The sequence below is a fragment of the Oryza sativa genome, chromosome 9 (assembly GCF_034140825.1).
Source record: "Oryza sativa Japonica Group chromosome 9, ASM3414082v1".
Lineage (NCBI taxonomy): Eukaryota > Viridiplantae > Streptophyta > Magnoliopsida > Poales > Poaceae > Oryza > Oryza sativa.
The window spans coordinates 14,633,521-14,648,292 of record NC_089043.1 but is presented as its reverse complement, the minus strand read 5'-3'; the positions used below and the strand labels follow the sequence as shown (position 1 = coordinate 14,648,292).

Here is a 14,772-nt window from a genome sequence, read left to right as displayed (position 1 = left end):
CGGCGGCGTCAGCGCGGGGATGCCCTAGGCAGTGGCGGCGAAGGAGAAGCCGAGATCGATCGGAGGAAAAACTTCTAAGTGTTGGTGGAGAAGACGAGGGCGCATCGGGAATATATATACCCCTAGATCTTTAGTCCTGGTTGGTGAGAACAACCGGGAGTAAAGATATCTTTACTCCCGGTTGTTATCACCAACCGGGACTAAATATATTTTCCCGCTATTTTCAAATTCTTTTTAACCCCGGTTAGGGTTAAGAACCGGGACTAAAGATAATAGCACTGAATATTGAATTTCATTGCATATGTGTTTCTAAAATAGTAAATAATACATTAAAATTATTTAAAGTCAAAAAATTAATGACAAAACCTTTTAAAAATTATTGTTATCTGTAGTATATTAAGTGGATAATATATAATAAGCACGTGAATGATTTAAAATTGTTAAAAATTTTAATAATCATATATAATTAGCATATGAATGATATTAAATTGTTAAAAATTCTAATTAACATATGTAAATACCACATGCATGTTTTTAAATTAATAAAAATTCTAATAATCATATATAATTAGCATATGCATGATATTAAATTGTTAAAAATTCTAATTAACATATGTAAATATGACAGGCATGATTTAAAACTTTTAAAAATTCTAATAATCATATATACCTAGCATATGCATGATTTAAATTTGTTAATAATCATATATAACTATCATATTCAATACATACAAAATAGTTTACATCGTGTACACAACAATTACGGCAATACATCGGCGGTGACGGTTGTCCGCACGTACTTTCTCCTCACTACTGTTCCTTCCTTGTGATCGCTACGTGAGTAAGGGGTGTCTTCATTTGATAGGAGGATGCTAGGGTCAATCGTCACCGTGAAAGTGGGTTGCCCATCAAACTGATCGTAATCCTCGTCAGTCTTGTCCTCTACTCCGACGATTTTTCTTTTGCCTGGGAGAACCACGTGGCGCTTCGGCTCGTTAGGCCCTTTGCCCTTCTTTCCTTTGCTAGACATGTCCTTCACGTAAAAAACTTGCGTTACATCATTGGCAAGGATAAAAGATTCGTCCGAGTATCCAACCTTGTTAAGGTCAACCGTTGTCATCCCACTGTCATCAATCGTTACGCCTCTACCAGTCAACCTAACCCATTGGCACCGGAATAGAGGGACCTTGAGAGGTCCATAGTCAAGTTCCCATATCTCCTCGATGGCACCGTAATACGTGCCAGTTGTACCATCGTGTCCCATGGCATCGATACAAATAACACTGTTCTGGTTCGTGCTCTTCATGTCTTGGGCTCTCGTGTAGAATGTGTACCCATTGATCTCATATCCCTGGAATGTCACAATCAAGCCAGATGGACCCCTCGCCAGGAAGGCCAGTTGCTGGTTAATCGCCTCGTTACCCATGAGATGTTGTCGCAGCCACGCGGGAAAAGTATCAATGTGATGCCATGTAATCCATGCATCGGACTTATCGATGTTTGTGGCGCGGACTAGAGCCAAGTGCTCCTCGATGTAAGAAGCCACCAATGAAGATTGTTGCAGAACCGTGAAATGGGCTTTAGGAATAAATTGTTGTCCACCGTCATTATTGCTTTCCTTCCGAGAGTCCCCTTTCCCCGTAGTCTTTCCCCGTAGTCTCCCTTCATGGCGTGATTCAGGTACACCGATTGGGCGAAGGTCTTCAATAAATTCTATGTAGAATTCAATGACCTCCTCTGTTCCATACCCCTTGGCGATGCTTGCCTCTGGACGAGCACGGTTACAAACATACTTCTTCAGAACGCCCATGTACCTCTCGAAAGGAAACATGTTGTGTAGGTACACAGGCCCGAGAATACCGATCTCTTTGACAAGGTGACAAAGCAGATTCGTCATTATATTGAAAAATGAAGGTGGAAATATCAACTCAAAGCTGACAAGACATTGCACCACATCATTCTGAAGGGCTTCTAATCTATCCGGATCGATGACCTTCTGCGGAATTGCGTTCATGAAAGAACATAGCTTTGTTATTGTTGCCCGGACATTGTCTGGGAGGATACCCCTTATTATAACTGGTAGCAGTTGTGTCATCAACACGTGACAGTCATGAGACTTTAGGTTTGTGAACTTCTTCTCCTTCGTGCTTATTATTCGCTTTATATTCGTGGAGTATCCAGACGGTACCTTGATGCTCTCCAAGCATTCAAACATACTTTCCTTCTCTGCCTTGCTAAGAGTGTAGCTGGCTGGACTCAAGTAATGGTTGCCTTTCTCCTTTGGTTCCGGGTGAAGGTCGCCGCGTTGTTCCATATGCCTCAGATCATTACGTGCTTCCAGTGTATCTTTCGACTTTCCATATACACCTAGGAAACCAAGAAGGTTTATGCAAAGTTTCTTAGTGAGGTGCATCACGTCGATTGCGTGGCGAACGTCCAAGAATTCCCAATAGGGTAACTCCCAAAATATGGAGTTTTTTTCCACATCGCCGCGTGACCATCTTCGCTCTCTATAGGCTGGCTGCCAGGCCCCTTTCCAAACACTACTTTAAGATCTTTCACCATAGCAAACACCGTTTTCCCGCTGCAATGTTTAGGCTTCGTACGGTGGTCTGCCTTATATTCAAAGTGCTTGCCTTTCTTCCGTACTAGGTGGTTTGCAGCAAGAAATCGACGATGACCCATGGACACAACCTTCCTACAGTGCTTAAGATACATACTTTCTATTTCATCCATACAGTGAGTGCAAGCCTTGTAACCCTTGTTGGACTGCCCGGATAGGTTGCTAAGTGCAGGCCAATCGTTGATGGTTACGAACAGCAGCGCTCATAGGTTAAACTTCTCCTGTTTGTCCTCGTCCCACACGGGGACACCTTCCTTTTTCCACAACAGTTTAAGATCTTTGACCAGTGGTCTTAGGAACACATCGATGTCGTTACCAGGTTGCTTGGGGCCTTGAATAATAATCGGCATCATTATGTACTTCCTCTTCATGCATAGCCAAGGGGGGAGGTTGTAGATACACATCGTAACGGGCCAAGTGCTATAGCCGCTGCTCATCTCTCCAAAAGGATTCATGCCATCCGTACTTAAACCAAACCGTATGTTTCGTGCGTCCTTTCCAAAGTCTTTAAATTTTCTGTCGATGTTTCACCACTGCGAACCATCGGCGGGGTGTCTCAGCATCCCGTCCTGTTGACGCTCTTCAGCGTGCCATCGCATCATTCTAGCATTTCCCTTGTTCCTGAACAAACACCTTAGTCGTGGTATTATAGGGAAATACCACATCACCTTAGCAGGAATTCTCTTCTTTGTTAGCTGCCCGTCAACTTCTCCTGGATCGTCTCGTCTAATCTTGTATCGTAGTGCTTTGCAAATAGGGCATGCTTCTAGGTTCTCGTACTCCTCACCGCGATATAGGATACAATCATTCGGACATGCGTGAATCTTCTGAACTTCTAGTCATAGAGGGCAGACTATCTTCTTAGCCTCGTACGTTGTCTCGGGCAATTTGTTTCCCTCCGGAAGAATGTTCTTGACGAGTTTCAATAAATCGCCAAATGCCTTGTCACTAACACCATTTTTTGCCTTCTATTGCAAGAACTCCAGAATGGTATCCAACTTTTTGTGCCCCTGCTCGCAACCTGGGTACAACGACGTTCTGTGGTCCTCTAACATCTTGTCCAATTTATGGGCCCCCTTTTAACTTTCGCAGTCCTCCTTGGCGTCCTGCAACATCTGACCATGGTCACCCGCAACGTCGTTACCATCAGCATCCCTTTCCTCCTCGCCCGTTTAATTTTCTTCAAATCCAGCGTACTGAGCAAAGTCCGGAATATTGTCGTCTTCCAGTTCATCTTCTTCCATTTCAACCCCTTGCTCTCCATGGGATGTCCAACAGTTATAGCTTGGCATGAACCCCGACTCAAACAAGTGGAAATGAATAGTCATGGATGCAGAATACTCCTTCTGATTCTTACACTTATTGCATGGACAACAAATAAAACTCTTATGCCTGTTAGCTTCGGCCACTCTCAAAAAATAATGCACGCCGTCAATAAACTCTTTGGACCACCGGTCAGCGTACATCCATTGCCGATCCATCTACATGATATGAAAAAAAATCGTACACAAATAATTATTCGTACAATAATGACAGTCATACAATAATTATAAAATAATTACAAACTCTTTCAACAGTCATACAATAATGACATATCATTATTCATACAAAAATTATAAAATATTACACCAAATAATTCTTATTTACTATTTCTAAAGTTTTAACTAATATTAATGTGTTGTACTTCTTTTAATTTTCATTTTAGTTTGTTTTCTATTATTTAAGATTAACTTTCACTATATTTTCCTTCTCAACTATTTTATAAAACCTTCTTTAGCAAATAAACAAAATTTCTATATATTCTTTCTTCCCCACACAAATTTTCTCTCTCATCAACTTACAACTAAATTTTGGAGACAAAAAAGTGTGCAAAACATAGCTCCAAATGTAATATGACAAAAAAAACATTGGAGGATGAAGTTGCTAACCTTTTAGGCACCTCCGATTTGTATATAATCACCAAAATAAATTCACTAGAAATTTTGGCATGACCTCCCCTCTTTTTTGAAGAAATTTTGAAGCTTGCTCGGGCAGCTGGAGGAGGAAGAAGACATATATATAGGGGTGGGACTTTAGTCCCGGTTGGTGTTATGAACCGGGGCTAAAGATCCCCGGGATTTTTAGTCCCGGTTCATAACACCAACCGGGACTAAAGTTACCATCTTTAGTCCCGGTTGGTGTTACCAACCGGGACTAAAGATCCCGGGGGGCCTGACAAGCCCTGACAGCATTTGAATCGGGACTAAAGATGATATTAAGTCCCGGTTGGTGTTACCAACCGGGACTAAAAATCAAATATGCCCGTTACCCTTTTTAACCGGGACTAAAGATCATCTTTAGCCCTGGTTTTTATTGCAACCGGGACTATTGTGGAATTCGGCCGACCGACGAACGATGGTTTCTCCACTAGTGAATACTCTTAGTACCAGTTTTTACTCTTATAATGTATATTGAACACATCAGTAAACATATTACTACACGGTGGCGACAAGATCATGGCTATATCAAGAGGAAGGTGGTAATTGTTTTACTCGCAGACCACAAAATATCAGTTTTTACTCTTATAATGTGTATTGAACACATCAGTAAACATATTACTACACGGCGGCTATGACATCATGGACTATATCGAGAGGAAGATAGTAATTGTTTTACTCACAGACCATGAAATCTAAATAATATTGGTAAAAGAATTACTAGCGTTGTAAGCTGGTAGTAATTCTTTTATGACCATCTAAATATAGCATCATACGATGTGGAGGCATTCATGCGAGTAAATTTGTTACTTTAGAATGAGCAGATGTGGGAGGCTAGGAGTAAATGAAAACTCCACGGAGTAAATTCGTTACTTTTGAGACGTGCGGAGATACTAACAAATATTTTACTAAAACGCGAAAAGAGAAAAACTATAGAGAAGGAATGAATAAGAGAAAAATCTGGATGGTTAATATTTTACCAGGCCCATTGATAAAGCATATATAAGATGGAAAAGAGAAAAAAGAAACACGGAAGGTGGGGTGGTAAAAAACGAAAAAAACCGAACCGAGAAAAGGTGGGATGCGGAGGAAAGGTGGGGTGATAAAAAATGGAAAAACAGCAAGGAGAAGGCGTTGTACGGCGCTCGAATTATTATTCGTGGAATAGCGCTACCGTATATTATATACAAATTTTAAACCCTCCAAATACTTACTCCCTCCTAGGGAGAATCAAACCAGTTTGATTCTTTTTGCGACAAAAGGAGTATATGTGTGAATAGTGGAAGTACTCCCTTCATACCTAGGGGTGGACATCAGGCTCGCTCGTTGGGATAACAAGCTAGCTCGACTCGGCTCATTATCATAATGAACCAAAAGGCTGGCTCGACTAGTTCGTTAGCTCGTTTAGCTCATGAGCCAGAGGAAGACCAAACGTGGCATGCCGTGAGGAGGGAGAAGGTGAGCTCCCAGGGACAAATGACAGAGGGCAGTGTCAAAATAACTTGGTTTTCAAAGTTCATACTTTGTCTTAAAATAAATTGATTTCTACCATGTTACCTAATCTTGATCGAATCGAGAAGTTTTATCACTTCAATACTCCTTACCTTCCCCACCAATACTATTTTGAATTAATGTGGGACATTTTGATCTTTCGTACTCTTCACTAAAGTTTTCTCGAGATGTGAGTGTTACACTTATTTTGGGACTGAGGAGCAGTATAAGCATTTATATATTATTTTTTGGAACAAAAGCAATGATGTATGTGTGGTGAAACCTATGGAGAAAACCGGCGGACTATTTCTTAAATCATATTTCTCATAAATAAAAAACACTATTAAAATTTGAGAGGTATCCAAATCACCCCTCAATCCCTAGTCCTAGGGGCTCTACTCTACAGTCCCCATCGACGATTACGAAACATGAGAAAAATCGAAAACACTTAGCATCACGTGTCTAATGCACGCGAAATATCAAATGCTTCACCTAGTGGGTCCCACCTAGCCATTTATTCCCACCTACCGCAATGAATATCATGGAAATTGAATCTAGACAACTTATAACTTTATTCGAGATAAGACATAAAACATATAAACTAGAATGAAATGAGAGACAAGTCTCTTACCCCATGCATATAGCCAATGCACCGAAGGCAAAGAAGGAGGGGGACTCGAGCAGGCCAATGGAGAGACCTCACGAGGGGAATTTCATGCAAAGATGCCGAGACTTTTAAGGTTGTGTTCGGGAGAGCCTCTTCTCAACTTTCCTCTCTCGTTTTTCGCGTGCATAATTTTCAAACTACTAAACGGTGTGTTTTTTAAAAAAAAGTTTCTATACGAAAGTTGTTTAAAAAATCATGTTTATCTATTTTTGAAAAAAATAGCTAATACTTAATTAATCACACGCTAATGGACCGCTCCGTATTCCGTGCGCACAGTTCCCGGTTGGGAAAGCTGGCTTCGAACACAGCCTAAGTCAAGAAGCATTATGTCATTGACATTTTTTTTTCAATTATATGTTGAACACAAAACAACATGCACACCATGCTCATACACCTCTAAGTGGCATCTCTTATTACACAAACCAGGTACAAATCCCTGGCCTCATTAATAAATTCTCATCGAAAATGAACTTTGTTTAACCTTTTGGGATTTATATACCTTCCTAACAATCGAAAAAAGGCTTAAAACCTAATTAAACATATTGGTATACACACAGAAAAAAGATTACATCCAAATGCTGAACATCATGCATCCTGTGAATATACCAACAAAAACACTAAATTACTTTACGGTGTCACTCTTCAAGTTCTGTTCCCAAAATAAAAAAAATAGGAACACTAAGGGTTGTTTTCATCTTTGGTGTCGGCTGATGGAGTTAGCTTAGGAGACAGCCGTGGTCTCTTGTTTTGATTTTCGGTGACGGTTGACGGAGCTAGCATCAGAGACGGCCGTGGTCTCTTAAACCTGTTCCTTATCTCGGACAGCACACTCGGGTAGCTCTGTATCAGATTATAGTACTCCTTAGTCGTTGCCACCTCGGCGAAATTTTGTGTATTCGATAGGAATACAAGACAGGACGTTCTTAGCTTCGGATATGATCTCGTCTCCGCCAGCTCCAGTGTTGATGTCACCGTGTCCGTGGTGATGTCAGCGCAGAGCGTGTCCTCGCACAAATCCTTCAACGTATCCACTCCGTATCGATCGGCGGTGACGAGCAGGTGCTGCAATTCGAAGATCCAGGAGGACTGATCGTCTGTGTCTTTTACACAGGTGGGCAGGTCGTTGCAGTAGATGTAGTGGAGCATGTGCTTGAAGGTGGAGGCGCTCATGTCGGAGATGGTGATGCACTCCATCTTGCTCTCGGCCATGGAGCCAAGTAGCTCTGCCCTAAACACCTCCGACTGACGCGCCATTATGAGGCGGTGCGCGTGGAAACTCTTGCCGTCGACGTCGAAGCAGACGTCGGTGAGGTCTCGACCGTTTGACATGGTGGCAAGGCAGTGGGCTAACAACGAGTACGGCGACCGCGGCGACGAGGGAACAAAGACAACCCAGCACAACGCCGCCAGGATGCCGCCTTTTACACAGTTGGCCAAGAGGTGATCCCTCGAGGCTACCAGTTTGCAGCTAGCAGCTAGGTTGCTCCCGGCGACGGGCGGCGGCAGCTTAGGACTGCTACCTGCAGCGGCGGACGGCGACATCACCGATCTGGCGAACGGCGGAAGAACAGGCGACTTGGTATCGTCCAAGAGTGCCATGTCAATGAACACCTTGTGCGCTCTCGCCAACGACTGAGCTCGGTCGCTGTTTACCGTCACGGCCAGAATCATCATCACCTTTCTCTCACCCAGTAATGACGGCACGAAAAGAGATGCTTCGCATGTGTAGCCATTGCCGATTTCGCAGGTCTCCTTGACTATGCGCCCGACGGGCCGGCGTATCGCCGCCCCGTCAACCCGGAACATGAAGTGGCGGTTGTCGCCGCAAGAGACGAGCTTACACGGCGAGCTGCTGCTCGCCATTGGTGGAGAAAGAGCGGCGGCGGCGGTGGCGGTGGCGGAGGAGGAGGGGTGGTCGGCAAAGGTGGAGGCGGCGATTCGGTGGCACGGCGTGTATGCAGAAGCAGTAGCGTGCAAACTGGGAAATCCCGATGGATTATATTGCGATCCATCTGTTCAGAGTTCAACTGGACTTAGATTTGGTCAAATGTATCGGGGTTCCAGACGATATACAGAAGAAGGTTCACGTAAGGAAGCACACAAAGAACTACGAGATTTATTTTGGTAAAGAAGGAGCAATATTGGCATGTGCTATTGGCAATTGCAACGTCTACAAAATCTTTCTTAAGAGCGTGAATAGTATCTTTGACAACCATTACTACGTACCATATAAACTATCTCCGCGCTGCATACATCTCTATCTCTACTCTACTATTATAAAAATTAAAAATACTTCCGCTCCGCTAGAATTTTGGTACGTCATCCGTGTTTGAATCGGTTTTAATTTTATTGTTCGGTCGAATCCTTCCTTTCTTTACTTACGCCAAAGTGTCCATCTTATCCGAGACACATGCGAATTAATTTGGGCCCGTACCTTTTCACGTGCCCCTTGCCACACGTAGCAATTGGGCTCGTGCCTGAGTGAGTTTTCCACACGCGCCTTTATGTGCCACTGTGATTGGGCCCATAACGACCTCGCGTGCGTGATTTTCCGCATGCACGATTGGGCCCACGATGCCGTCGTGTACTTGATTTGCCCTTGCTGCATGTTCGATTGGGACCGCGTCGTCCTCGCTCGCGATTTAAAAATTGGAGATGCTTTTTTGTCAAAGCTATGATACGTCATCCGTATCCGATTCTGTTCACACGTAACATTCATTGAAAAGTCACGACTCGCGAGCAAACTGCAGAAAAAAGTTCATGTGATGTGGATACCAAGCGAATGAAACTCGCAGAGTCCGCGTGGATATCACATACGTCATTGCTCAGATCATCCGATTTTATTCGTATTACACAACACGATTCCTTGGACATGTTAGCATGATTTCAAGTCAGTCTCTGTACATGCTCATACGCACTACCAGGGATACCGTTACAGTAATCTATAAGGATCAATTTTACTTTTGAAAAGGACATGCCAACCGGAATAAAGATGATCGAAGTTGCTGATTCTATCCGCCATTAATTCCTGCCCAAATTGAGATAAAATTGGACGCAAATCGAGCTTGTATTTGAATGCCTCACTGTTTGGCTTATGCTTCTTCCTATAATTCAAATTTTAAATTGGAATGGATTCACAATAATTCTGAATTTTATCCTATTTAGAATTTAATTTTGAATTTGACTTTTAGGTTTTTTATCGTACTATTTTACGACATTTGCTTTTGAGTTACTAAAAAACATGTATATAAAAGATTTGCTCACACATAATCTTTTATTTAGTAATAAGTGATTCGGATTTTCATACGAAATAATGGGCTGTGATTATTTATCCACCCACACATATGTACAAATTAAATGAGCTCTATCCATTGCAATGCACGGGCATCTTTTCTAGTATATCTAGATAACTATCATTGCATATGCTCACATGGGCTTGTTAATTGTTATATTCTACAAAAGACAGCTTAATTTTTGACCAACGTAGAAAGTAAGGCACCACATCTTGAAAGACATTAAAAGATAAGCAAACGATTGAGCGCAACCACTACATTGACTAACTCCGACACGTACAAAAGCTAGTTTTTGAACGAGTGTCAGCCACCATCTTTGCTCTTCTGATAGATCAACGAAACAAAACTAACACCACCAAACAAATCAGCAACCCGACCCTAATGCTGACACTATCAATTGGATTGTAGCAACTCGAAAAATCAATCTCCTAGGTCACATTGGGTTAATTTCTGGCAAACAACATAGACATAAAAAAAGAGATAGAAAAAGATCCTGAACAATCTACGTCCAGAAATATTGTGGAAGATAAACCCTATACAAGTTTATAGACCTTACCTCTAAAGATTTTATTCAAAATAAACCTTAAATCTTACAAGAACCAGATGAGAGATGGATTATTTTCCCCAATGCATCCAACACAATGTGGGGAAAGGAGGAGAGGGGGGGGGGACCCGAGTGGCCGGTGGAGAAAATCCTCACAAGGTGAATCACCGCGTGCGACGACAACTCTTTAGTCACTAAGCATTACGACCTAGACAATCTTTTCAGTTACATGATTACACACCACTTTTCATGCACCATACTCACAAATCCACTGCTTCCCCTCCAACTCTGTTGACCCCATCTCCTCTAGATTAGGTGACCTCGACAAATAACAATGGAGTTAGGGTCAAGGTTTTGGGAGTGGGGTTGGGGAGAGGGAAGAGAGGGCAAGTTCTCCAGGCTTAGACGAATAGCCATGGGAGTTAGCATCCCGACTGTGGGCGGTGGAGCAGACATGCGACAAGGTGGTAGCAACATCACGGAAGACGGGGTTCGGCAGCCGGCAGTGTACCTATGTTGGCGGTGGCGAAGGAGCTATCAAAGGTGAGAAAGATGATTGGGTGGGGGACCTGCCATCTGCACGGGGATAGGGAGGGCTCGCCAGCGCCATTGCCACCTTCTGGTCAGCCGGCAAGGCCAGGAGGTGGCGCATGGGGTGGTGGAGGTGTTGGCAACTTTTTTGACAAGTTGACAAGCACGATCGCAGCACCTTAAGCCTTGCGGTGATCCTAGAGTCGCCAACCACCTCGATCTAGTGAAGAGCTAAACCTAGATGGGTTTTGATAACTAAACCGACTAGCGGAGCCGATTTCTAGATAACTACCCGTCTCGTGGGCAAAACGGAAGGTTTTCAAGACAAACCTACAAAGAGATGTCGCACTCTCGCAGCGGCGGCGGACGGTTTACGGCGCAAACCGACAAAGATGGACAAACTAAGAGAAAACTAAAAGCAATATGAAAAACGATTCGATTGATTGATTGTAGATTTTTTTTTTACAATGAACCGGCCATGTCCCTTATATAGGAGTTGGTCTTGCCCTCTACAGTCCCTTCTCCATGTCCAAGTTGGGGTAGAAACCAAAGGAAATCCAAAACATGCCTTCCTGAGCAAGGAAACTTCGAGACCCGACGAAACACAGTCGGACTTGGACCTGCTGGTTAGACCGGCCACACACCGCCGGTCTGACCGGCCCTCAACCGGCGGTCTAACCGCCCAACACACGGCGGTCAGACCGGCCCACTCGGAGGAAACCGGTAGACTTCCAAATTTTGGCAATCTTTCCTATCTTAATCCTAAGTGCCAAATTTGGGTGTAAACACATGCCCCCCTGCCTTTTTGATGAACAACGTGAATCTAAAAGCATAGAACATGTTTTTGATCTTAGGACGATAACCCAATTACCGGCCATAGTACCTCCTAAGCGTCTTGCCAAACGCTCGGGAAGTATTTCTTCAAGTATTTGCCGTTGATTGCTCACTGAAAACGCTCCCCTTGAAGTGTCTCCAAAAAGTATGCGTTTCCTCGAACAAATCCGCACACTCGATAAGGACCCTCCCAACTAGGAGACCACTTACCGAACTCCTTGGATCGAGTACCCAAAGGCAAAATTGTCTTCCAAACCAAGTCTCCAACTTGAAACAACTTTGCTTTCACCCTCTTGTTGTACGCCTTGGCCACCCTCTTCTTCTCTTTCTCTATCTCTTCCAATGCCTTCAAGCGCTTGTCGATGACTTCATCAAGGTTGTCTCCCATCAATGTCTTGTAATCTTCACTTGACAAATCATCTTGCTTGATATAACGAAGAGAACCAAGATTTACCTCCACCGGTAAAACGGCTTCTTGACCATAAACCAACTCAAAAGGAGTGACTTTAGTAGCACCATGTTTAGATATCCTATGCGCCCACAATTCTTCGGAAAGCACCTCATGCCACCTCTTTGGGTGTTCCTCAATCTTCTTCTTCACTAACTTCAACAATGTCTTATTACTCGACTCGGCTTGTCCATTAGCCTGAGCGTAGTAAGGAGAAGAACTCAACAATTTAATACCATAAGATTCGGTAAAACTCTTCACTTCCTTAGACATAAAAGAAGCACCTTGGTTCGTAGTTAATGTTTGTGGAATACCGAATCTATGGATAATATGCTTCAAAATAAAATCAATTACCTCCGTATGAGTCATATTCTTCAAAGGCATGGCTTCGGCCCACTTGGTGAAGTAATTCGTAGCAACTAGCACGAACCTATGCCCCTATGATGACGAAGGATAAATTTGACCAATGAAATCCAAAGCCCATCATCGGAACGGCCATGGTTTGATTATGGGATTCAACACGGCGGCGGGCGCCAATTGAACATTGCCGAACCGTTGACAAGCCTCGCATCCTCTATAATATTTGAAGCAATCATCAATCATCTTCGGCCAATAGAACCCCGCTCTCCTAAGTAACCAATTCATCTTGTGGGCCGATTGATGAGTTCCACAAATTCCTTCATGTACCTCTCCCATAGCCACTTTAGATTGATCTTCATCTAAGTACTTCAACAAGACACCATCTATATTTCGGCGATACAAATCTCCATCAAGCAATGTATATTTGAATGCTTGCCACCGAATTTTCTGATCAACCTTAAGTGTAGGATCTTTCAAATATTGAATCAAAGGAATTCTCCAATCTTCTTCTGTTTCCTGGGCACAAACGTCCGAATTCACAATTAATTCGGCCTCTAAATTGATTGAAACGTGCCCCCCAGCGCTCTGCCCAGAACCGGTCAGACCGGCCACACAGGGCCGGTCAGACCGCTCGGGGTTGCCGGTTAGACCAACGGCATGAGGCCGGTCAGACCGCCCCTGGTCACTGGTCAGACCGGCCATGCAATGCCGGTCAGACTGCCCCTGGTCTCCAGTTTTGCCAATTTCGCACAAAGATTTAAAATCAAGCACCGGTTCTTCTAATACCAGAAATAATCCCTTTTTCACATTATAGCCAGATGCTTGTTGTGCCAAGTCATTTGCTCTAGAATTATCATGCCTAGAAATATATCTAATAGCAAAATTTTCAAAATTGGCAATAATATCTAAACATGAATCGAGGTACCTATTTAGTGATCCGTCCAAGCATTTGTAGACTCCGGCGACTTGTTGTACCACCAATTCCGAATCACCAAAAGCCTCCACGTATTTAGCTCCAACCATCTCCATAACTTGTAAGCCGAATAATAAAGCATTGTATTCGGCTTGATTATTTGTACAATAATACTCCAAACGAACCGATGCTTCATAACACATGCCATTAGGTGAAAACAAAACTACCCCTATGCCTTGACCTTCCTTGCAAGAAGAACCATCAAAATAAATCTTCCAAGATATAACTTCAACTAAGCAGACCTTTTCCTCATAAGCAATATCTACATGATGGTCCACTATAAAATCACATACAATTTGGCCTTTCATAGATTTCAATGGTTCATAAGCCAAATCATATTCTATCAAAGCATATGCCCACTTGCCAATTCTCCCACTTAGAATTGGCCTTTGAAACATGTGTTTAATAACATCGGCTTGACAAGCAACTATGCATGTACTAGATAACAAGTAATGCCTCAATTTGGTACAAGCATAGTATAAGCATAAACAAAGTCTCTCTATAAAGACATACCTCGTTTCGGCATCCAAAAGACGGCAGCTCAAATATGTAATGATATATTCCTTGCCATCTTCCTCTTGCGTCAAAACGGCACCAATGACTTTGTCCTCGGAGGCAATATATAACCGAAAAGGCTTTCCGGCTTTAGGCGCTCACACAACGGGTGGGGTAGACAAATACCTCTTCAACTCTTCAAACGCCTCTTGTTGTTTTGCCCTCCAAGTAAAATCGGCTTTTTTTTTCAAGCGAAGTACAGGAACAAAAGCATCGATTTTACCCGCTAGGTTAGAAATAAACCTTCTCAAATAATTCACCTTACCTAGCAACTTTTGTACTTCCTTCTTGCATGTCGGCGCTTTGAAATCACGAATCTTCTCTATCTTCTTAGGATCAATCTCAACTCCTCTCTCATGCACCATGAATCCTAAGAACTTCCTCGCCGACACACCAAAAGCACATTTAAGTGGGTTCATCTTCAAACCATACCGGCGCATCCTCTCAAAAGCTAACCTCAAATCGGCTATGTGTCCT

The 14,772-nt window shown here is 43.0% G+C and overlaps 1 protein-coding gene across 1 annotated transcript; it reads right to left on the bottom strand.

The window, feature by feature from the left end:
• Positions 1–7,435: 7,435 nt before the first annotated feature.
• LOC112936341 (BTB/POZ and MATH domain-containing protein 3) lies at positions 7,436–8,620 on the bottom strand. Its single transcript, XM_026020116.1, has one exon. The coding sequence runs from the start codon at positions 8,618–8,620 to the stop codon at positions 7,436–7,438; it is 1,185 nt and encodes a 394-aa protein (XP_025875901.1).
• Positions 8,621–14,772: the final 6,152 nt, after the last annotated feature.

Excerpts from the sequence above, each read along its gene's own strand:
- LOC112936341 (XM_026020116.1), bottom strand. The coding sequence starts at position 8,620 with ATGGCGAGCAGCAGCTCGCCGTGTAAGCTCGTCTCTTGCGGCGACAAC.